The sequence below is a fragment of the Ostrinia furnacalis genome, unplaced genomic scaffold, assembly GCF_004193835.3.
Source record: "Ostrinia furnacalis isolate ACB-3 unplaced genomic scaffold, ASM419383v2 OfSCF0918, whole genome shotgun sequence".
NCBI lineage: Eukaryota > Metazoa > Arthropoda > Insecta > Lepidoptera > Crambidae > Ostrinia > Ostrinia furnacalis.
Window position 1 is genome coordinate 192,002 of NW_021131157.1, and position 25,397 is coordinate 217,398.

Here is a 25,397-nt window from a genome sequence, read left to right on the forward strand (position 1 = left end):
ATATGTATATCAGTTGTCTGGAAATATGATAAAATTGCTTGGTTTTGGACTAGATGGCGCTGTAAGTGTCCAAGATAAAAAAGACAATAATCTCCACGTCCTCAATAAGAACACATTTTATGATTTTACAAAAATGTATTTATTAAACTAACTCATAGTGCGTATATAAATGTTAACTAAATATAAAAGTATCTTATAATTAAAATATTATTATATCCATCTTCGCCATAAGGTGTTAACAACCATTTCTTTCGATGACAATTTGTATACGAATTACGAATATTCGACTAATACCTACCAAGTCTTTGAATTGTACATTAAATTGACAGTAACCTTTGCCATTTAGTCTTAAATTATTAATTTATGTCGCTTACAATGTCGCATCCGAATATAGTAAGTATACTTAACAAAATACTAGTTTACGTATAGTCCACGCCGATATCATTTAATAAACATAAAATCTGTTGGTTCGACCCGCCAGCGGTTCGCGTTAAGTATTTTAAGTTGTTACAACGTTCATTTGTCTTGAATCAACCGCCATATTGATTTGCGCCATTCCCTGATTTTTCAATTTATCATAACCAATATACAAACCGCTGCCTTACCTATATTTTTTCTCACTCATATAATATCAAGCCTAAAAGTTGCACTTAAGAGTAGATCTTATTACGCTAAAAATAAGAGCGATATTAAGATCAAATGTGAAGTCTAATGTGCTTATTTGTGTACAATAATGTTTGCATTAATTTATCAATTCCTTAATACGATACGAAACAAAAGTTAGAAGAATCGCTATGGGCTGTTTTAAAAATTTTGACTAAATAAAGTGCGGCTAATTCTAATCAAGTCTTAATTTATTCTTATTGCATCTAAATCGACACAAATACACGTGCAGTGAAATATATAATTTAAATAACAATGCTCATTGTCTTGTAAATCGTTACAAATAATAAGTAAATAGGTTGAATTTACATCATGTATTTTAGTTCGACGGTCTATCTGTCATTGTCGCTCATGCTGGCATTTCGCTTTGCGTGAGAGGGATAGCAACATTCGAAACGTTTTTCGAAGTAGTTGCTTCCACTTGACACCATATAACTCGGTTCTCTATGATGGTGTGGAAAAGTTTCTACGTTTGCGCAGTCCCATAATATTAATTTTATGAGGCACGCTCAGTGACGAAGTGACGATGCATGCCATAAGAATTTGATTTCATAAACTCCAAAATAGGAACTATAAGACTAATGCTGCTGCACTAGTGACAAATAATAGAATTTCCTCCCAAAATATAAGAAACAATATAATTTTAAATTTACCTGCCATATTTAAGACACCTTATTTTCAGTCACATCAAATCAACTACGATCTCTTGTTTAAAAGCCTGCGTCCGTATTATAAATCATAATTTGCCAATGTTAAAAAAATCAGTTTTTCAAATTGTTTATTATTAATGTTCAGAATAAAGTTTTTCTAGTTTTGTTATGTTAGTAATATTGCATAATTATTCCCAACGGTATAACTTCGAATGTATCGCTTTAGTATTCAATAAAAGTTCGTTAGCAGCGATATTGAAAGTCGACGTCATAAGCAATATTACTAGAGAAGAAATATTACCATGGCTGTTTTAAGAGAGTACACCGATGGAACATAACACCGTTTAGTCCCTTAAAAGTATAAAGTTACTCGAATCGCGACACAAATATTCTACTTTGGGTTTCGATCTTTTGTTCGTTAATTAAAAGCAGGCTATACCATCCGCTTTTGCATTCGCATTCATTTCGCAGCCTTGGCTTTATGCAACATATTTTTCCATTAAGTAAGTTTTCATTCTTTTTGAAACAGTTGTCGGTAGGTAACAACTTCTTTTAGGGTTTGTTAAAAATCCATATTCTAAAACATTTCCTCGATTTCATCCAAAAACTCTCAACTCAAGAGTAAAATAAGAGTAAAATTTTGACAGATCAACTCATTATGTGAGAGTCTCAGAACCTTTCAAATGCGGCGGTTACGTTCCATTTTGTCCAGAAACCCCGCATCAAAAACATTACTTTGTTCAAAAATAATCCTTAGTGCACACCACACAAAACTGATAATCACAATCACAAGAAAGGTCAACCTTTTCTTCCATTAACTTTAGTATAAGAATACAAAGATTTCCTTGAGGATTCTTACGCTAAGTAAACCATAGAGAAACTTAGGAATACAGCGGGGTTATTACGAATCTTAGCATGTGACTGCGAAAAATGTATGAAAACTAGCGCCATCTATAATTTATTGGCGTAGCATACGCGTTGCATTCAATAGGGAATATGCATCGATTTTTAAACTTTAGTTAAATCATAGAATTTCTCAAAAACCAGTATTGAAATCGGACTGGAAACAAAAAAGTTACAAAGTTTTATTTGTATGGAAATAGCTGAGCGTGACGTCAAATGTCACCCGCCCATAGTAACTTGTATGGGACTCTGCGTGTCGCTCTAACATGACCAATGACGTCATGAGATCTCTAACGAGATAATAACTTAAGCGGCCAAGACTACTGAAATCCTACTAATATTATAAATGCGAAAGTTTGGATATCTTGATTTTTGTTACTCTTTCACGCAAAAACAACTGAACGGATTTTGATGAAACTTTACAGTATATATAACCCATAATAACATATAGGCTATAATTTACGACGATCTGTGACAAACTGAATTTCACGCGAGTGAAGTCGCGGGCAACAGCTAGTGTGAGAAATAAAAAATCCTTGCATATTCCCTATTAGCAATCGGTTGCTTATTCGTAATAACCCCGCGGGTGTACGGTTTCTGTACTACATTATGTAGCTTACAAGGTTATTATTATATTATTATAACCTCTGACGCATCTTCTCCGGCTGCGAGAGTAGACCGTAGGCGTGGAGATGGTTGTACAGGGCTTCCACGTATTCCTTCTTGTGGTAGTTGTAGTGTTGGACGTGTGGTGAGCGGTCCCAGCATTTCCATGTGCACTGCGAGAATGAAAATAATGCTTTTAGAATATTATAATCAATAAATCTGTAAGTTATGTCATTTTGGTAATAAAAGTTCTAATAAAAATGACATAAATCGTTACGGACCGCAGGGAGAACCAAAGTGACTGACAGAAGACATAGCCCGCAGAATCGCTAAAATCAAGTGGCAGTGGGCGTAGTAGGGAATTTAGTGCAAGAACCCCTCCACTTTGGTATAGAAGGCTCATTTTTGCAACAGTGGTTATTTGGGTGCTCCTGAGTGGATTTCCGTCGGTAGACATCGGGAGCCCCCCCTGTGGTAGCAGGGGGAGGGGGGGCAAGTTTCCTTCCGCCACGCTTCACTTTAAAACCCATATCTTCAAAACTATGGGTATTAGGGCAAGTGTGGTATCATTTTCGGATAATTAAAGGATGGCGAATTCAATTCTAGAACAAACTTTTTGCCTTTTGATACAAAAAAACAGAAATATTGAGTAAAAATCACAAAAACCAAAAAGTATTTTTTTAAATAAACGTCGTTTACTTTTAAACCACTGGAGATAATCTAATAAAAAAAATATGACCTGAAAGCTACATTTATCAGGATTATAAAAATATAACATTGTATGGTACTTTTTTCGCAAAAAGTAGGTGAAAAAAATTTTTTCTTCAGGACACAGCGGGCGAATTTTATTGCGCATCGGAAAAAAATATTTATTTTATCCATGAATTCATACTATTTGGTTCATAAGCAAGCAAGGATTATTATTTTAGAATTTATTTGCTGGCACATCAATCTACCATAATTTGTATTTTTTTGTCAATTGATTTTGAACTCTATGTGTGAGACATAAGCTTAAATGCATTTTAATATAGAAAATATCATAAGAAGAAAGCACTAAATAAAGAACTTTAATTTGTCTAAACGTCTTAATGATTATTATTATTTTAATTAACACTTTTATTTCTACATAGTACTATTGTACCAGTGATTTAACGGAAAGGTAAGTGTGAAGAAAATGAGGTTTCACAATCATAGTACGGGAGATATTTTTAGCACAAAGGTTACGGCTGTGACCGTTTTAGTTGTTTTTTTCAGACATCACCAGATTCTGCACTACTTCTTGCACTTACATCTCACCATTTCCAGGCAAGCCTCGGCAGCTACGGGCAAACCGGTCCATGTAGGCTCCGTCTTGCTATCGGCTCTGGTCCACCCCCAACCAGTCGGGTAAAGGGAAGACTGAGTCGGTTGCTTGCAACTAATCCTATACGCGAATCCCTTGATATACTGCCAGTAGCCAAGGCTGATACAAAGCTGCTGCTGCTGTCTGGGTTATCTTATGTAGGGCCTAAGCTAAGCTAAGCTAGGTCTAAGCGTAGTCCACAGCGACCCATTAGGATCCATATGCTCCATTTTTTTTTATCTCTATCTTCCAAAAAAATCCTATCCATTAGGTGAATTAAGCGTCTGAGTGAAAGCCTTCTAAGCCTTCTGATGCCGGTTATGCTGACCCAAGCAGACCCATCCTTACAGTATTGATTCATGGACCCCACATGTATTCCACATGCTCGAGAGCTGTCTTCTGTTGTTAGGCCCATTTTGTGAGACATGTGGTTCGTTCCATAATGCCCAGTTTGCGTACCAGTAATTGCTTGGGCTTAGGTACCTTTTATTTCTTTCAGGCTTTCAGGTCATATTTTTTTTATTAGATTATCTCCAGTGGTCCTTAAAGTGAAGCGCGGCGGAAGGAAACTTGCCCCCCCTCCCCCTGCTACCACTGGGGGGGCTCCCGATGTCTACCGACGGAAATCCACTCAGGAGCACCCAAAGAACCACTGTTGCAAAAATGAGCCTTCTATACCAAAGTGGAGGGGTCTCCATACAAATCATTGCACTAAATTCCCTACTAGCGGGGCACATAGCTCGTAGAGCTGATGGCCGCTGGGGAAGAAAAGTTCTCGAGTGGCGACCACGAGCCGGAAGACGTAATGTGGGCAGGCCCCACACAAGGTGGACCGACGATCTGGTAAAGGTCGCGGGAAGAGCCTGGATGAGGGCGGCGCAGGACCGGTCTTTGTGGAAAACCTTGGCGGAGGCCTTTTTTCAACAGTGGACGTCTTTCGGCTGAACCGAACGAACGAAATCGTTACGGGGTTGCTACGGGACAACTGTAACAGCGCGGGCGCGAGACCCAGAATCCCGTGGAACATCAGTGTTACCTTGATGCCCAAGTTGATACACGCTGCGATTACTACGCTCGATGTATACGGGGTCGCTACGGGACAGAAGAAACAGCGCGGAACATTAGTGTTACCTTGACGCCCAGGTTGACCCAGCTATTATGCACGCTGCGATTACTACGCTCGATGTATACGGGGTCGCTACGGGACAGTGGAAACAATAATAATAATATAATAATAAAGTTATTTATTCGCTCCAAAATTACAGTAAGTCTTAACCTATTTAGAGATTACAATTCAAGTGAACTATTGGGTTAGGTTACGTCGGCAGCCGTACTAGTATAAACTGTGTCACAGCTGCCTGCGCCTTCCTCCCGAGGATCTGTATCATAATTCTTTTAACAGGAAAAGAACAAAACAATCTAATTAAATTAAATTAAAAAAGTAGGTTTAATGTTTGTTTACCACAGTCAATCAAGTATGTGTGAGGTAAGTATATGTGTGTGCGTGCATGCAAAGGTTTGGTTTATGTAGGATATTGGAGAATTTTCTCCGTCTCATCGTAATTTAGATTTAATAACCAGTCACGTATTTTGTCTTTACATTCTTTCGATGTAAGGGGGTAAATATTATTTATTTTATTAGCAAAATTATAGAGAAATGAGCCCATCACATAGAAACTGCGCCCAGCTAAAAGTGTCCGGTGGGGCACGGGAGAGCATACTTTACTCTTGTTGCGCTTATATAAAGGTGCGTACACGAGGCTCTTATGTTTCCGCAGAATGGTATTAACAATAAACAGTTGTCTCACAGTCAGAACTACACATTCTTGGTAAATGAGAGATGTACTATACCTAAGTGGTTTTCCTAACATGACTTTGAGAATTGAGCGCTGAGCGCGCTCCAGGGGAAGTAATGTACTGGTGGAGGAGCCACCCCACGCAACAATGCAGTATTGGAGTAAAGATTGCACAAGAGCATAGTATACACAAACCAATGTATCACGATCAGCAGAGTTCCTCAGTTTACGGAAAATGGGCATTAGTTTTCTGATACGAGATGTTAAATTTTGGNTTAGTACTAAACAGCGGGGTGTCAGACTGAGCTAGCTAAGACGCCCCGTTGCACTACTAATATTATAAATGCGAAAGTTTGGATATCTGGATGTTTGTTACTCTTTCACGCAAAAACAACTGAACGGATTTTGATGCAACTTTACAGTATATATAACCCATAATAACATATAGGCTATAATATACGACGATCTGTGACAAACTTAATTTCACGCGAGTGAAGTCGCGGGCAACAGCTAGAGTGAGAAATAAAAAATCCTTGCATAATCCCTATTAGCAATCGCTTGCTAAGATTCATAAAACCCCGCGGGTGTACGGCTTCTATACTACATTACGTAGCTTCAAGGCGGTGTTATTATAACCTCTGACGCATCTTCTCCGGCTGCGAGAGTAGACCGTAGGCGTGGAGATGGTTGTACAGGGCTTCCACATACTCCTTCTTGTGGTAGTTGTAGTGTTGGACGTGGGGTGAACGGTCCCAGCATTTCCATGTGCACTGTGGGAAGAATAATATTTTTAGAATACTATCTAAATATAAAACTCAAAGGTGACTGACTGACTGACATAGTGATCTATCAACGCACAGCCCACACGGATCGGGCTGAAATCTGGCATGCAGTTAGATACTATGACGTAGGAATCCGCTAAGAAAGAATTTTACGAAACTCCACCCCTAAGAGAGTAAAACGGGATCCACGCGTATGAAGTCGCCGGGCGGCCGCTAGTCATTGATAAATCTGTAAGTTATGTAATTTTGCTAATAAATGTTCTAATAAAAATGGTATAAATCGCGGTACGGGGTCGCTATGGGACAACTGTATAAATCGATTCATCCACAAAGACGCGCCACCATTTTTCTGCGAATGTTTGAGTGTTATCGGTACACGCTAAATGATCCATGAGCGCACACGCACACTACAATAATGCCGCTCGGATTGCTCGGATCAAACTCCCCGCACCCCGCGCGACCGAGACCAAAAATTGGTGGGGCGCGTCTTCGTGGATAAAACGATCTATAACAGCGTGGGACTTTAGTGTGTCCCGTGGAACATTAGTGTTGAAGCCCGGTTGACTTAACTATCATGTACGCTGCGATATTAAAAGAAATCCGCATCAAACAGCGCCTATCAACCACGATTCAGTCACGCATTTTAACCTTCTTCGGCTATGTATTTCGGCGCAGTAATGACTCCATAGAGCGTCTCGTACGTAGTGCAGGGAAAAGTTGAAGGCACCAGACCACGTGGTAGATCACCAATGAGATGGACGGACCAGATTAAGGCCGCAACTAAGTGCTCGGTTAGCGAAAGTACCCTTAAAGCTGCAATCCGCGAGAAATGGCGCCGTATTACGAGGAACATCACTCTGAATCGTGATTCACAATGATGGCCACGACCACTCTGACAAGAGTGTACCGACTGAGAAGAAGCGCTGCGATAACTACGCTCGGCATCTACGGGGTCAATACTCGCTACGGGACAGTAGGAAGAACAGCGTGGGATATTAGTGCGTCCTGTGGAACATTAGTGTTACCTTGACGCCCAGGTTGACCCAGCTATCATGCACGCTGCGATTGCTACTCTCAGCGCCTACGGGGTCGCTACGGGACAATATTAACAAAGCGTCCCGTGAAATTCAATTCAAAAATTCAAATTCAAAAATTCAAAATTTCTTTATTTTCTTATAAGACACATTTACAGGGGTTGGGTGTCTCCTTTTAAGTTTAGAAAACCTGTATTAGAAGACGCCCGCTCTTTCGATCAGTTTTATACAATAAGAAAATAAATAAAATTACATGATTTTTTACTTACAAATTAATTTGTACCAAAAAGTTGTGTGAGTATGAGATATTGTGTGTGTGGGTTTGTGTGAATGTGTGCATGCGTTAGTTACCTTGACGCCCAGGTTGACCCAGCTATCATGGACGCTGCGATTGCTGCTCTCGGCGCCTACGGGGTCGCTACGGGACAACATTAACAAAGCGTCCCGTGAAATATTAGTTACCTTGACGCCCAGGTTGACCCAGCTATCGTGCACGCTGCGATTACTGCTTCCAACGTCTACGGGGTCATTACGGGACATTAGTGCGTCCCATGAAACATTAGTGTTACCTTAACGCCCAGGTTGACCCAGCTATCATGCACGCTGCGATTACTGCTTCCAACGTCTACGGGGTCATTACGGGACATTAGTGTGTCCCATGGAACATTAGTGTTACCTTAACGCCCAGGTTGACCCAGCTATTATGCACGCTGCGATTGCTACGCTCGATGTATACGGGGTCGCTACGGGACAGAAGAAACAGCGCGGAACATTAGTGTTACCTTGATGCCCAAGTTGACCCAGCTATCATGTACGCTGCGGTTACTGTTCTCGGCGCCTACGGGGTCGCTACGGGACAGCAGAAACAACGCGGAACATTAGTGTTACCTTGACGCCCAGGTTGACCCAGCTATTATGCACGCTGCGATTACTGCTTCCAACGTCTACGGGGTCATTACGGGACATTAGTGTGTCCCATCCCATGGAACATTAGTGTTACCTTGACGCCCAGGTTGACCCAGCTATCGTACACGCTGCGATTGCTGTTCTCGGCGCCTATGGGGTCGCTACGGGACAATATTAACAAAGCGTCCCGTGAAATATTAGTTACCTCGACCCCCAGGTTGACCCATCTATCATGCACGCTGCGATTGCTGCTCTCGGCCCCTAGGGGGTCGCTACGGGACAGAAGAAACAGCGCGGAACATCAGTGTTACCTTGATGCCCAAGTTGATACACGCTGCGATTAATACGCTCGGCTCTTACGGGGTCGCTACGGGACAGAAGAAACAGCGCGGAACATTAGTGTTACCTTAACGCCCAGGTTGACCCAGCTATCATGGACGCTGCGATTGCTGCTCTCGGCGCCTACGGGGTCGCTACGGGACAGAAGAAACAGCGCGGAACATTAGTGTTACCTTAACGCCCAGGTTGACCCAGCTATCATGGACGCTGCGATTGCTGCTCTCGGCGCCTACGGGGTCGCTACGGGACAATATTAACAAAGCGTCCCGTGAAATATTAGTTACCTTGACGCCCAGGTTGACCCAGCTATCGTGCACGCTGCGATTGCTGCTCTCAGCGCCTACGGGGTGGCTCCGGGACAGCAGGAATAACGCGGAACATTAGTGCGTCCCGTGGAACATCAGTGTTACCTTGATGCCCAAATTGATACACGCTGCGATTAATACGCTGGGCTCTTACGGGGTCGCTACGGGACAACAGAAACAGCGCGGAACATTAGTATTACCTTGACGCCCAGGTTGACCCAGCTATCGTGCACGCTGCGATTGCTGCTCTCAGCGCCTACGGGGTGGCTCCGGGACAGCAGGAATAACGCGGGACATTAGTGCGTCCCGTGGAACATCAGTGTTACCTTGATGCCCAAATTGATACACGCTGCGATTAATACGCTCGGCTCTTACGGGGTCGCTACGGGACAACAGAAACAGCGCGGAACATTAGTATTACCTTGACGCCCAGGTTGACCCAGCTATCATGCACGCTGCGATTGCTGCTCTCAGCGCCTACGGGGTCACTACGGGACAGCAGGAACAGCGCCGGCGCATGACACAGCGTGCTGTGGAACATCTGCGACGAGCGAATGTAGTGTGTGGTGGCCGCGTCGTGGAAAGTCCTCAGGTGGTACCTGAAAATAAAATAAAAATACTATTACAGTTCGTCCGCTAAGAGAATGCAGCACTACAATCCGGACGAGTTAGCTGCGTAACTAGCGGCTGTGACGTCACTTCGACGCTTTGGTTCGGACGTGGCAAACGTGGAGAGGTCCGCACACCTCTCCACGTTTGCCACGTAGAGTCGCATTCCATCGAGATACACACGGCCACAGTGTTAACTATCCATTACCGTTTTTGCTCCCGCTCTCATCAAATGGTGATTCTTTGCGATAGAAAGAGACGACATGGCAATGGCCAGTTAACACTGTTGCCGATAGTACGTTCGCAGTTAGCTCGATCAAGTTGTATAATCAACTCTATTATGATGATGACAGGTAATAATTTTCAGCTACAGGTCAGCAGCTGAGAGAATGGGTCCCTGACATCCTTCCTGATATTGTTTATTACACGCTCGCTACGTTTAATATCACCGAAAAGGTCACCTTTTGACATAAGCATAATTCATATTAGAGTAGGCACACACCGTTGATTTTTAGTTGGCCGATAGTTGTGCCCGATTTTAAATTGTATGAAGAATCGGCCAAATCGAATCGTATTCCCATACATGCCCATACTGATCAACTGCCCGACTAAACTATCGGCCGACGAAAAATCAACGGTGTGCGCCTATTCTTACTGTGTTCAGTAGGTAATTCAGAAAAAATCTGGCTGAATGTCTGGTCCATTCAATCCAAAGTCCATTGCCGCTTTTTCGAGTTCCGTCTAATTTTGGAAGATCAGGCGATATTTTTAGATTACCTACTCAATGCCAAAATAAAATTCGGCAACACACGTTTTTCACAAGTTTTGACTACACGTGTCACGATAAGATTAAAATTACGCAATCAAATACGTGACGATAGTATTTTCAAATTTCCTGTATCTTATTTGATTACAAATGTATTATCTTTATCTCTGAAACTAGCTGTCCCCGCGACTTGGTACGCGTGAGAATAGTTTGAATAATATTTCCAATATTTTTCTTTACTGCTCCGCCCCTATTGGCTGTAGGGTGATGCTATAATAGCCTAAAGCCTTCCTCGATAAATGAGCTATCCAACATAAAAATATTTTTTTTTAAATCAGACCAGTTAGTTCCTGAGATTAGCGCGTTCAAGCAAACAAAAACTTTTCAGCTTAATAATATTAGTATAGATAGTAATATGTATAGTATAAAATGGAAGGTTTAAAATACAAAAACAAACACTTTGTCGGCCTTCCACATGTATTATACAGTGTGAGTCACGTTAAAGTGTACACATGAAAATAGATGAAACTAGACCTATTTTTATCGACAAAAAAGAGGTCAAAAAATTTTTTTAATTTTTTTTTTATTTTTTATAGAATTTTTTTTCTTCCAATTACGTATTGTAAAGAAAACGTAATAACTTTTAAACTAAGCGGTATATCCTGATAAAATAAAAACAGTAATAATGCTAAATAACAGGCAATACTAAAAAAATACATAAAATACACAAAAAAGGCCAACAAATAAAAAAAATGATACTTTTTGAAAAAAATCTGCTTTTAAATTCGTGTTTTTTTGGTTATTTGATAAATTCCTCAAAAAAATGCCCATATAACCGGTGGTTTTTACTACTTTGTATTATTCTCTATCGTATTACCTTCGTAAAACCAAAAATCGCATGTCTCTATCCCTATCACAACATTTGCAATGATCGTTTGAACTAAGCCTCTCCGGGCGCGCTATTCAACGCTTCGTTAACAACGAAACTGAAAATGGCTCTAGATTTGTAATTTAGATAAAGACAAGTTAGATTTCAAATAGAAACAAAAGATTTCGAAGTAAAATAAGCATTTTAGTTAAAATTAAAATTTTCTCTACCTGCAGCGGAGAATAATGTTGTGGCAGGCCTTTGTTCAAACACTTATAGCAAATGTTGCGATAGGGATAGAGACATGCGATTTTTGGTTTTACAAAGATAATACGATAGAGAATAATACAAAGTAATAAAAAGCACCTGTTATAGGGGCATTTTTTGGAGAAATTTATCAAATAACCAAAAAAACACGAATTTAAACGCAGATTTTTTTCAAAAAGTATCATTTTTTATGATTTGTTGGCCTTTTTTGTGTATTTTATGTATTTTTTTAGTATTGCCTGTTATTTAGCATTATTACTGTTTTTATTTTATCAGGATATACCGCTTAGTTTAAAAGTTATTACGTTTTCTTTACAATAAGTAATTGGAAGAAAAAAATTCTACAAAAAATTAAAAAAAAATCTCAAAAATTTTTTGACGTAATTTTTGTCGATAAAAATAGGTCTAGTTTCATCTATTTTCATATGTACACTTTAACGTGACTCACACTGTATTGGGTCGATCAATTTATTGATAAACAAAGCTTAAACTTCGGCGATATCATTACTAAATCCATGTTGTTAGTTCCGAATTAATAGATTTCAGCAATATTTATTATACTAGAGATAATTTACTGATATTACTCATAGTGACAATACTAAAAAAAAGTCAGTTGTAGGTAGGTTACTGTTTTGATACATATTTTAATGCAAAAATTAAACAAAAATACCTACTTTATTTATCTTTTGTTGTGATACATTTTAAAATAATTGGTGTTTTGTCTTCCCAGGCATTTTTATTACAGAATATTTGATTCATGCAATGTAAATATTTGTGACGTCAAATGGTGGAGCGATAAGTTTGGAAAAATAAAACGTAATAGCAGCAACATATCACTTTAGGAAGTAAATTAAGATAAATCTAGATATATTATGTCTAACATGCTCATAAAGAAATTGAATTTGTGAAATGTGAAGGTAAGCATTGCTTGATTGGCTCGTTAACCCATCGCTTCCTATCCTACAAGTCGTTATGTCATACGCCTATACGACCAGCTTCGTAATGTCTAACACCAAGTCTTGAGTTTGTTCCGGCGTTTCTTCTCAGCACTTGCCATAATGTTTGTCTCGAAGCGCTAGTAGGGCCCAAAAGACAAGGAAACATAAAGTGCCCCTTAAGGGCTACCTTTTTTACTGTATTTTGACGTTCATAAGTGCCACTAGTGGTCTAAATTGAATAAAATATTTTTGATTTGATTTGATTTACTTATGTAGCAAGGCTACTCCGAATCACTGTTTACGTAGTTTCAGGTCTATCTGTCTCAATCGCTCATACCGGCATCTCGCTTTACGTGAGAGGGATGGCACATACATTGAAACCTCGGATAACGTTTATCGGAGTAACCCCGCAGCCGATAGAAGTAGTATTGACTGTATACTCACTCCATATACGCTCGGAGCGTTTTCTGCATAATCTTGTTCTTCGGGAAGACAGCAGCCGGGACACCTATGGTCAGCTCGCTGATATCCGCCGCGGAGTCCCATATCTGGGCCGACACGCGGTCCAGGACGGGTTGATAGCTGAAATAATAACACCCTTAATAAAGTCATAAGACAGAGAATACGAACAACAATATGGGTTTAAATTAAAGCCGCCGCCGGCTAAACTAAATGAAAACTAAACTCAGTGAACTAAGCTAAGCTAAACTAGAACTACGTTGTCCGTCCACCAATAAATAAGCTAAAACTACGTTAGTGATGGTCAGTTTGTGCTAGAACGTCGAGTTAACCGAACTAAGTTAGTTCCACTTAGCTGGGGCATTTCACGTAGCTTAGCTGGCATAGTTTGCGGTGGACGCACATGTATGAAAAACTGGCTCAACTATGCGAGCTAAGCTAAACTAACTCAGTTTAGCCGGCGGTGGACGTTCGGCTTAAAGGCTTCGATACGCTGATTTAGTACGCACTCAGAGGTAGACTTCAGAGGAAGTCTACCCCAGCCATACAGAAAATAAGTGTACCACCTACTACAGGTCTACCGCTAACTCAGTCAGTACCTGAGATATGGGAGCGGCACATGAGTGTTTTTGTAACGTCAAACGTCAGCGAGATTTCAGATCTCCTGTTTTCTTACAAATTATATGCTTTGTCACGTCATAATGTCAATGTAAACCTTCCCGTGCCGCTCCCATACCTCAGGCACCTCAGATCATAGAAGGGAATAGATGTGAAACGGGGGCGTGGCGCGTCTCCGCGATATGCCCAGAAACGAACATTGGCCGCGTAGCTAGGTTAGTCGCGATTCAGTCGTACTAAGGAAATGTTCTCCGATATTTTGGATAATGCGTCGTTACGTGCAATAAAACAAGTGAAACGAAGAACTACAGGAACAATGGAGTCATTTACTACATGTAAGTATTGCAAATCCATTGGTATTTTGCTTATAAATAAAAAAAACTAAACATTTTTACAAACGAATTCAGTGCCGTAACAGTTACTGCGATATCGAAATCAGTGGTGATAAAAATTCTAACACGCGTGTACATTGACGATTTAGTTAGCAACCACTTTATGTCATGCTCAACTACTGCGCAATGTATTTAATTTCTTTCGATATCCACTGTCGTGTNCTGACTGAGTTAAACGCTAGACTTGTAGTCTGTCCCAGTCATATAAAGTCTATAGAATAAAAGCTTACTACCTAGTGGTAAATACATTACGCCTAAGTTCAGAAGGTATGCCTTTCATTGTACCTTACGTGTATTTCGTCCTTTTGGTCAATGTTATTATTTTTTCGGGCACAGAGCCAATTTCACATGTTATATTTTTAATCATGACATGCAAGAAATTCCAAAACACTAATAAGCTTTGGTAGCTATACTCGTAGTAGTACTATAGCAATTTTGGAAGTATGTTTTTATGTTGCTAAAACGACATAAGCTTTTTGGGATGACTTTCAGTTCAGAAGAACATAGGAGGAGTTCGAAGTTAAAGTTCGACTTCCAGTGCAAAGCGGATGACAAGTGACAAAACACACATTTAGCCTAGGCGCAGACCTTCGACTTTTAGTTAGCAGATAGCTGGGCCCATTTCTAATTTGTATGAAGAACATTAACAGGCCGACCCACCAACTATCGGCTAACTAAAAGTCGCTGGTCTGCGTATCACACTAAAGCCTGGTCCGTGAGCACGTAGAATTTTGTCCAATGACCGCGACTGTGCAACGGGCGCCCGCAGTGAGTGTGCGAGCGCGACAGCAACATAATTACGCGCGAGCGATAAGGATGGGTAGCTTGGGGTCATTGGACAAAATTCTACGTGCTCACAGACCAGACTATAACATCAACTATGGTGGCCTATCTTGTGAGCTAATAAGCTATCTGCCAATAACTTAGCTAACTGGGATCTTTGTCCCAAATACACAATCTCAACACTTCTGGGATGACTTACAGAGCCTTATTCCTCATGACGCGGACGAAGACCTCGCCCATCATGTACCCGCCGACGGAGAAACCGTGGATCACCATCGGCTGGTCGTTTTCGTTCGCTGCCATGAACTTGATCAAGTCCTCTGCTACCAGCTGTGGGAATAAGAACAAGTCAGTTAATGTCACACCCAGATTGTCTAGTGATAAGTGATATGTACTCTTTTAACCTAGAGCTACTATTATGTATTCTGTGCCTAGAGGTTCTGGGTTCGATTCTCAGATTGAAAACCTACTGTATGATTTTCCCCAGTATGGTTAGGAGTTGATCAATCAATCAGGTTATCTAATCAAAATATTTCTGCTCAGGATGACGCCTTAAGCCGCCAGTCTGATTGAGTCGTGCTCGTGGCTCATGGCTCATTCAGTCTGTCACCAACAGTGGCGGCGTAGCATGGGTTGGCATCCGGGGCGGTACCGATTCGAAGATTGAAAGACAATCGCACCCCCCGTATCATGAGATAGACCGCAGACTTGTCATGCATATGCGCTAATCAGCTAATCAGTATTAATTTGCGCGACTTGTGTCACCCCCTGAGGCTTGGCACCCGGGGCGGACCGCCCCCTTACGCCGCTAGTGTCACCAGGTGAAGTCAAGAAGACGGGAGGAAGGGATGTCACCATTTGGTGACCAAGGAACAAATATGCGAATACTATGCCTCTCTGACCCGTCTGGCCATGGTTTGAAGTTTGAACTTAGAGGCTAGGAAAATATAGAGTCACGCTTCTTTAGTGGAGACTAAGTGACCTGATGATGCTGATACATACCTGCGATCCCTTCTGCGGCCACATGAGCTGCCACGGCGTGCAGGACACGGAGACCACGTCGAAGCCCTGCTCCAGGTACAGAGTGGCATACTTCATGACGTGTTTCTGCCGCGCTAGAAGCCAGTTAATCATTACGCAGACCGGCTTGTTCCGTTGCTTGTCCAACCTGGAAAGGGGCAGCATTAGGGTCCAGCTCAGGAAGTCAAACTGGTCTCAATTGGCAGTTGGCACCAATCATCTAACTGTAACGCGGCGCAAGCCGTGAAGCCAAACCGTGTAGGTCTCTAGGCCTTGTGCCTGTCTTTATGGGTCCATTTCCATTCTCGTTCAAAGCAGGTATTAACTGAAATCACGTGAGATGCAGTCTAGGATGGTACATACCTACCCTATGCCTATTCACTCTCGCCTTGAAGAGGCCCAGATTATAGTGTTCGGGGAAGAGCAATGAATTCCAGTCCCTAGCTGTTCTCTTTATAAAAGAGTAAGCAAAGCGCTTAGTGCGAGCTGGTGTTATGTCGACAATGTAGGGATGGTACGCTAACTTGCATCTGGTTCCCCGGTGATGGAAGGGGGCTGGTTGAATTAGGTGTCTTACGCCCGTATTCACAAACATTACTATGAGGTCTCAAAGTGCGCGTGGACGCACAGGGTGACGCACGAACCAATCACAGAGCTCCATTCAACGCAGTTCTTTCAATTTGCTGCTTCACTTAAGCAAGCATTGTTTGTGAATACGGGCGTAAGTGTCTTAACCTAGTAGACTGTGGAAAAAATGAGGAAGTAGCTCACTTCATGGTGGCAGGGTCGGCGGTCAGCTTGAGCTTGTCGTTGCTGATGTACTGGATGTTCTTGGTGAGGTCCTGCGTGTGCGCGTTGCGGTCGAAGCTGACCATCGCCACGGGTGCGCACGTCAGCAGCGGGCGGAAAGACTGGAGACAAACCAAGACAAACATTTTGGGTTAGTTACAATCAAAAGGCACCTAGTATAATACTAAACTATAAAGAACTGCCATTTTCAAACGAAACATCTACTGCTGGACAAAGAATTTGTATTGCGCAAATTACTAATAGTCCCGTTAGCCCCTCGTGTTAAGTTAAATAAGCTTGTGTTACGAGTGGGCTCACCACAATAGTCAAGCGGCGGTGGGATTCGAACCCGCGTTCCTCGGATCTCGAGTCAGCCAGTCCGACCACTTCACCGTTGGGCTATCGTGGCTATTCTGCAACCTCGATTCACGGAAACGAAAGCCTGCTTACATTACTTCTTCCGGTGTATGGTTGCCACTAGAGAACGTTTCTGTCTGATCCCTTCTAAGAACTATTGGGATAACTTATAATTGATTATTATTATTTATTATTGTTGCTCCAACGACATTACATCAAGCTTATTTTGCAACAAAAAAGTATTACGGTATCCACATTTCATTTGAAATATCCATTGCTGTGTGTAAACTGTAAATTACTAACGACCAGTGTCCTGCACACTCAATTGTAAGTCATCCGGACAGCGATCTAGGTCTCGAATTATCTGAATCCGTCGAATTGTTGAAGAAGAATCATCTTCACAGACATTGACTGTCGTTAGCACATCAGACTATACCTACTTTTGTTGCAAATCACGCCATATTGTGACGACATAAGATTCAATTTTGATTTATGCGCTGACGTCTGTACAAAATCAATGTTTTTGTAGTTGTCAAGTCATCCGGCTTGTCTTTTTTCAGTAGTTAACATGCCGTTGTTTTTTGTTAACATTTTTTAGCAGAAGATAGGTTCTAGGTGCTATCATAGCAAGGCAGGCTCTTTTTGGACTGGATATCATTACATCTTTTTGTTTGTTTGAACGCCCTAATCTCATCAACTACTGGTCCCCGATTTGAAAAGTTATTTTTGTGTTGTATAGCCCATTTATCAAGGAAGACTACAGCCAATAGGGGCGATGCAGTAAAGAAATATTTAGAAAAAACGGGAAATATTATTCAGACTATTTTCACGCGAGCACAGCTAGTCTTCTCTATAATAAGTACTTATCTCATGGGTCCTTCCTAAAAAAATGCAGCAGTATGCACTATCTATACTGTATAATATCTGTCTGCGATTGTGCGCAAATGCCGTCAAGGGCGTACACTGACACCCGATTAGTATGTTTTATTTTTACCCAACTGCGGCAGAAGGAGGGTTATTTGTTTATTTTTTCAAATAAAGAATATTCTGCTACAAGGCTGCATGTGACATGACCTTATTGCATTCTTTGTTATGTTCGATAGCACTACATAATGAATGGATTACTATTAAATTAATTTTAAAGCGATAAGTATCACGTCTCGTGCGCGGTATCGACCTCTGACCGCGGATCAACGTACCTACAGCACGTCAAGCTAAATCGATTGGATCTTATGGAGTTATAATAAGGGTTATATTGCAAAGAAAATGTGTAGTCTGATGTGATTATCTATACCTATAGGGTATCTACTCTACTGTATCAATTTACATTGTTGTTCTTTGGTATTAGCACGAGGGCCAATTATTATAGTAAGTGTAAACTCTATTCAGTTGAGATAAGAGCTGATTACGACTTGGCATAAAATTTTAAAAGTATAAAGTCGTCGACCAAAATTGACTACACTTAGGCAGGGTTGCACCATCATACTTTGACTGTAACAAACGTCAAAAATCTGTCAAACTGCATACAAAAACCACTGGATAACGTGATAGTTACGGTCAAAGTTTGGTGGTGCAACTCAGCCTTAAAGTCATGAGCTGATGATGATTCCGATATCAATAGTAACTAGATAGGTACCTACCTAATGATTTTGGATAAGTTACCAGCTAGCTAATGTATGAATTTGTGGCGGTAGGTAGGTAATGATAGTTTGATGATCTGAATCATTAGGCGAATAAAGATAAAATCAAAAAGCAATTAAACTACGATTATCATGAGCAAACTGGACTATAAATATCAAATCATTGTACGGTGTAAAGTCAAAAGTACAAAATACTAAATGGTATCTTATGGACTGATCTGCAATACAATAGTCCTTATTGGTCGAACAATTTAGAATGAGTGTTGTAAAAGTACTATTTCTTGCATCATACAACTGGCCATACAAGTTCATACAACTAATCAGGAATACCGTATTGATATGTGTACTTATTAATAAACACGAAAGTATAACACTTTTGACCGGCTTCAATGCCAGTCACGGTCAAGGTTGAACTTATAAACGCGGATGTTCCTTAATTCAGGGTGTTAGAGTTGATATTAGAACAGCTACACCACGTCCATTATGATCATTTATAGCACAGGCTGGAATTGCGCCTGCGATCTAGGTTTTAAATTGAACGCAGTGAAATCTATCTATACCTATAAAATGTGTGTTCTTCCATCTTCTGACGAGCAATAAATAAAAAAATCAATAGGACAAGAAAAAAAAATGTAAAAAAAAAATGTATGGTCAAAAAAGTAATAAAAGGAAATAATAGATTTTAAAAAATACCAAAATTATAGCAACACTAGCACCGACCATAAAAAGAAAACTAATAATAATATACCTAAGAAACTTAGGAAAATGAATAGGGTACCAAGTTAATCAATGCTGTAATAAATATCAATGATAAAAATAAGTTTACCAATACATATGGTATAATAAAATTATATAAAAATAGACACGATTACATTGGTAGGTACCTAGTAGCTGTTGCTATGTTTACTTTAAAATTAGGTAAACTACTGACAGTGGACCTTGAATGTCTGCGCCTTGTTGATAATCAGTGAAATGAAGTATGAGGAGGAGATAAAAATGATAATAAATAATAATACATTGTTTCAAGTATCCATAATCTATATTGTCTAAAAATAAACGAGAGTTGTGCTATTAGAGTTATATTGTTTGTTTTCTTAAAAAAGTAAAATAAAAATAAATAAATAGCAATATAATAGGGCTAACCGTATTTGATTTTGCGTTCACTGGTTGGCGCTACTGGAGAGTGACTGGACAGTAGCGCATCGGATTAAAAAGGACATGGTGCCTACATTTATTGGATTATAAGCACTCTTGGTAGGTAATTGACATTTTTATTCCAATGCAATTCTTTATGCGTTGTGTGATGCGTTCTGCAAACACACGACTAACGTCCAGCCACATAATAATAATAAGTAGGTGTCCAGCTCAAAACGACTTATTTGAAAGCGCCCTTAACATGACGAGCAACCGCTAATCTATCTCTATGATAGGTCATGGTCTGACATCACTATTCCTATTGTAATACACGATGCAGAGATATAGTACAGTTAACCAGACAAATACTTTTAGATTTAACTTCGTTAAAGGTTCCTTACAGTCGGCTTCTATTCAACCTTCACTGGTTGGGTGTCTTTGGCTGCTAGATTGTTGTAGATTCTGGCATTCCTAGATGTTCAGGAGTTGCCGAAGGATATGAGAGTCGCGTCGCCATATTATTTGTAACTGAAAATGATTCTTCATTTTCTTCTTCAATAAATTCAAAACACTACGTCGATATCCCAAGACCATCATCATGATCATGTCAACCGCTTCTATAATAATTTCTGCAGGGTGACGATCGACGGCTGTTAAGATATTCCAAATGCAGTGCAATTTCAGTGAAAGTACAAGTATAATTGCATTATCAAGCTTGACAATTGGCACAGATCCTTAATCCAGGGATAAAGGTCAAGTTATGCCCTCGACTGTACTGTTCGCTTGGTAACGCGGCGCATGATATAGAACGCTTACTTTGTTGCATGTGGAATTTTCCGCTGCAAGAGCCAATATACAGTNAGCCCCGATTACGGTAATTTTTAACGTCAACAATCCAGACACGCTTCTCGATTCTGCGATACGATTGGTCGTTCAACAGCGTACGTCAGCTGTTTTGACCAATCGTATCGCAGAATCAGAAACGCGTCTGGATTGTAGACGTTATAAAAGTTACCGTAATCGGGGCTCAGAAATGTTGAATCTCCCATAGGATAATAAATTAATTCATATCATTTTTTTAAACGAGCCATAGACTATGAACCATAGAGCAATGATTCTCATCGACAAAAATATCGATAGTGTCTCAGCGCCATCAGCTGTTACACAAATGTCATTACCTCGTCCCCCTCAGGAAATGGCGAAATTTTTTTGTATGGAAATAAACGCGCGCTGCTACTCCTGTTATTTCTGCTCTCTGGCTATAACAAACAATGAGGAAGCAATACTTTTTAACTACCCTAAAACGCATGTCGCTGCTCCTGTTTCCTTTATATTTTCATTTTTTTCTTAATTAAAATATATTTCAGAATATTGTTAATTACAATGTGAAAACTTTTTTTAAAATGAANAGTTTGTGTCTGTACACTCACAGATGCCTTCGGACCATCAGAAGTACGGGACCAGAAAGACTCCAAGTTGTCTTTGCTGGTAATTTTTGCAAATTAGGAAAATATTTAAAATTTCAAAACCGTGTCTGCGTGAAATCAAGCTATTCAGCGAGCAGAAAACATAATTTATTATGGATTGGACAGTTTGTGTCGCACTGTAACATTTTTGGAATCATCCGGCAAACGTCCTATCACGCTCCAACTCCGTGAATCGTCGAATTTCCTTAGTCAAACTCGTTGAACTCTGGAAGTTGAAGTGCGCAGGCGCATGGTCTCGTGGTGTGATAAGTACCTATTGATAGCACGTGCGCGCGCCGTGACTCGTGACGCCGAACCGGTTGTTGCCAAGTGCAAAGCTTAGGGTTACTATGTGCTAGACTGCTAGTAAAAACCTGAGTTACTATGGTTTTTTTTCTCAGGGTTACGATTTTTCAGAAATATCTTAGTTGTTAGTAGAGCCACAGAATAATGTCATTTGGCGGATTTACACTATGCGGAAATTAGCCGAGTCAAGACAAAAAAACAGTGGTGGAACATTAATTTTTCATCCCCACCCCACTGTTTTTTTGACTTGACTCGGCTTATTTCCGCGCAGTGTAAAAGCAGCAATTCGGTAGAGCTTTCCCTTCTATGATCTGAGGTAGAGCTAGTACCTACTAACAACCGGTTTTTCTGGGTTTTTAGGAAGGTGTTTTATCATAAAATTGTAGCAACATGATGGTGAAGATTCTACTATCGAGTGCACCGTTTAAAAAAAAAATTGCATAAATTATCGTAACTACGTACTTTCAAACAACAGTTCGAATGCAAATATTGATATTAGCTGGTAGCTCATACTCAGGCAGCGTCCTTTATGCATACCTACTACCTATCTATATCGACGATATTTGCTCAGAATGAGACGTTCACTAATCCTTCAGTCTAGCTCTTTCGTTCTTAAACGAAACAATAAGGACAGCACGAATACATTCGAACCTGTGAATGTGTGTTTTAAACTTGATGCAAACTAAAGACTCTAGAATTCAGCTTCTGTGTAATTTAACCATTCAAAAGTTTGAATCTATGCTTGCAACTCAAAGACCAGGAATCAGAAAAGGGGTTCAACTCTTGTCTAAGTTGGCTACTAGTCAATCAATGGGGATAAGACTACTAAAACTTAGCTGGTAGAGAATGCCACATGGCATTAAGTTCGCCTGTAGTACCGCTTTTTTTGTGTGTGCAATAAAATAAAAAGAGCCTGATCAATCGACTCAGTACTCGTTTTAAGTGCATACAAAATTGTGTGTATTATAAAAAAAATGACAATTTCCCTTGGTGGTCATCGCATCACGCATGAAATTCTGGACCGATTTCTCTAATTCGTTTTTTGTTGTTGTTTTTTTCAGAAGGTTCCTAAAAAAATGCGCGAAAAATATTAACTTTTCGTAAGACAGGACGTCTGTCGGGACAAGCTAGTGCATAATAAATAATAATAATATTTTTTTTAGCAAAAATTTCTTTCCATATAGTGGATATTCTTTCCATATACAGTGCATCCACCATACTTGTAAGACGCAAGAACGCAAGGTACAAAGTCCAAATGATAGCCGGCGTGCTGCGCCTGCGTCGTAGGTAATTATGCATTTCATAAATTGAAGCTGCTTAGCCACGCAGCGGCTGTATCTATGTAGCGGGACATTTCTACATAATATCTAGTCATAGAATGTTGGGATAGGTTAGGTTTTATGTAATTAAGTATGTATAATTGCGTAGTTATTAAGTATTGTTTGTATGTATAATGTAATATGTTTATAAATAGTATTTACTTATGTTAGGCGTTAGCTTCCAATTTAATTACACACCTAAGCGTTTGTTTACAAACAATCATCATAAAATAATAGTTAGGACATACATAACAAATGAATTAAATCTAATAAGTAATAATTTGGTTGATTATGTAATGACTGGGTAAGTAAGTAGGTATAAACTAAGTTCAAGTTACCAAGGTCAAGGTGTACCTTTTACTTTTTTTACTCTGATTTTTTTTTACCTAAAAGGGTGTTATGTTTTTCAACCTGACTTCTAATGGGACAATGGGCCTATTCGAGTGTCCCATAGGCATGATTACTTTATTCTTAAATTCACAGTGACTCTAATAGCTTGATCTTGAACCTTAACTTTATCACGAGGCTCTACAAGAAATTAATCTAAATCATTACCTAAATGCCACATACAAACTCAATAGAGGAAATAGGTAGGTATGCATAGCACTTAGCTATGCATATCATCTAATTAACAAACAATACCAGTCTTGACTAGGAACTCGCTTCGTAATTGACCACAAATAGTACGTAATAGGTAATAACTCAAAAAAGGTACAAAATTGTTAGATCTGGATTTGATATTTTCTCTTAGACCCAGTTTCTGGATTATTGAGATTTTTGATGGAGCGTACACATTTTCTAATCAAGTAGGTATAACCCTTCATTTGGCACTCTTAATCTGTAAATCATTAAAAAAACTGGACATTAGTCTTTGTAAATTGAGATAAGAATAAATTACTTACAGTTCCTTTGCTTTTCAGTCCCATTTTTCCACTATGAGCAGCCATTGACATCGCAGTCCGGAAAACACCCATCTTGTTACGTTATGTTTTTCCAACCTGCATAACAGTAATAATTCAATGTTTAGGGTTAATTCACTTGTATACACAAAAGGAAGTACTGTAATGTCTAAGTGTTGTAAGGGAAAATAAACATAGTTTTCATTACGGATATGAGAAAACTGGTCGACATAATGGATATGACAAAACTGCTTGAACTATCAAGGTTGAAATCCCATGAGGCTTTAAATACAAGACACAACATACACAAATTAAAAATGTACATATCCGAACAGATGCTGTTTGCAAAGTGTATGGTTTTTACTGTAAAAAGAGTAATGACCATTGTGTGTTTGTTTTTTAAGTTCCATTTCTACTAACAATGCAAGTTGCATACAAAACAAAAAAATTCATGTTTTGTTTTAAGTTATAATAATTTTAAATAAAGTCATTGAATTTCTTAAGCCATTGTCACAATATTAACATATTGCTTTCTTTTTAAAAGTGAAAAAAGTATAGAATTACTGTGTAACACACTTAAGTGAAATTTAGGTAAGGGTAAATACCTAAAACAAACCATTGTTTAGTTATGTTTGGGTTTGTTGTAAAAATATTTTTATAATTTAATTGTAAATACAAATATAAATTATTCGTAAAGAAGGGAAAAATAAATCATTGAAATGTATGTACACACGATTTCCACACAACTGCCATAAATATATTTTTTTGTGTGTTATTGGCAGAATTGAGGTTTCTAAAAAGAATTTTAGAAGAAATATTCACGAACAAAATTTCACTGTACGAACAAAGTTCGCTCGATCAGCTGATTTATGATAAATTAATAATAAAGATTAATAGTTCATAAATTACAAAAACTGTTACATTTTATTCAATTATTTTAGTTCACTAATAAATTTGTATTGTGATTACACTAATTTAGGAAGTTGGAGTGAAATCAAAATGTATGTTTATACTGTAAGGTTAATGTTAATGATAAAACCCAAAAAGTAAACAGATTCTGCTTTATGATTGCAGTACTTACCCTCAAATAGTCACAAATAGAGCAATTGCAGTAATTTTAACTGTGCGTGCAATCAGTTGGCACTCTTTTACTAATTTAACACGATTATCCGGAATTTATCCAGTGAAATAAATGATCAACTTAACATTCAATTAGATACAGTTTAGTTCTTTGAAAAATCACTATCAGAAGTTCAGTACCTTCTGCAAAAAATACAATTATTGAATTATAAAGTTCCGACAACCACCAACAAAAAACACGCACCTCTCGCGTGAACACGGCGTGAGTGGCGGAGGGAAAGGGGAGGGAGGAATATTACTTTTCTCTATGGGGAGGAAGGACAAAGGAGGAAAATATACGTTCAAAAACCGTAAAAACACA

At 39.4% G+C, this 25,397-nt stretch overlaps 1 protein-coding gene across 3 annotated transcripts; it reads right to left on the bottom strand.

The window, feature by feature from the left end:
* Positions 1-120: 120 nt before the first annotated feature.
* On the bottom strand, positions 121-25,305 carry l(2)k09913 (transmembrane protein 53-like lethal (2) k09913). 3 transcript variants are annotated; one of them, XM_028301399.1, is made up of 9 exons: positions 25,038-25,305; positions 23,960-24,055; positions 16,818-16,957; positions 16,029-16,194; positions 15,226-15,356; positions 13,219-13,356; positions 9,766-9,925; positions 9,195-9,212; positions 121-2,995 (listed from the first exon to the last, which is right to left on the bottom strand). In XM_028301399.1, exons 2-9 carry the CDS (start codon positions 24,029-24,031, stop codon positions 2,855-2,857), a joined length of 966 nt encoding a protein of 321 aa, XP_028157200.1. In that variant the 5' UTR covers positions 24,032-24,055; positions 25,038-25,305; the 3' UTR covers positions 121-2,854. The 3 variants fall into 3 exon arrangements, with proteins under 3 accessions (XP_028157200.1, XP_028157201.1, XP_028157202.1); XM_028301400.1 differs by lacking the exon at positions 9,195-9,212 and adding an exon at positions 6,597-6,730 and having other exon boundaries at positions 121-2,861; positions 9,748-9,925; XM_028301401.1 differs by lacking the exons at positions 121-2,995; positions 9,195-9,212 and adding an exon at positions 6,418-6,730 and having other exon boundaries at positions 9,748-9,925; positions 25,264-25,289.
* Between the last annotated feature and the right edge of the window lie 92 nt (positions 25,306-25,397).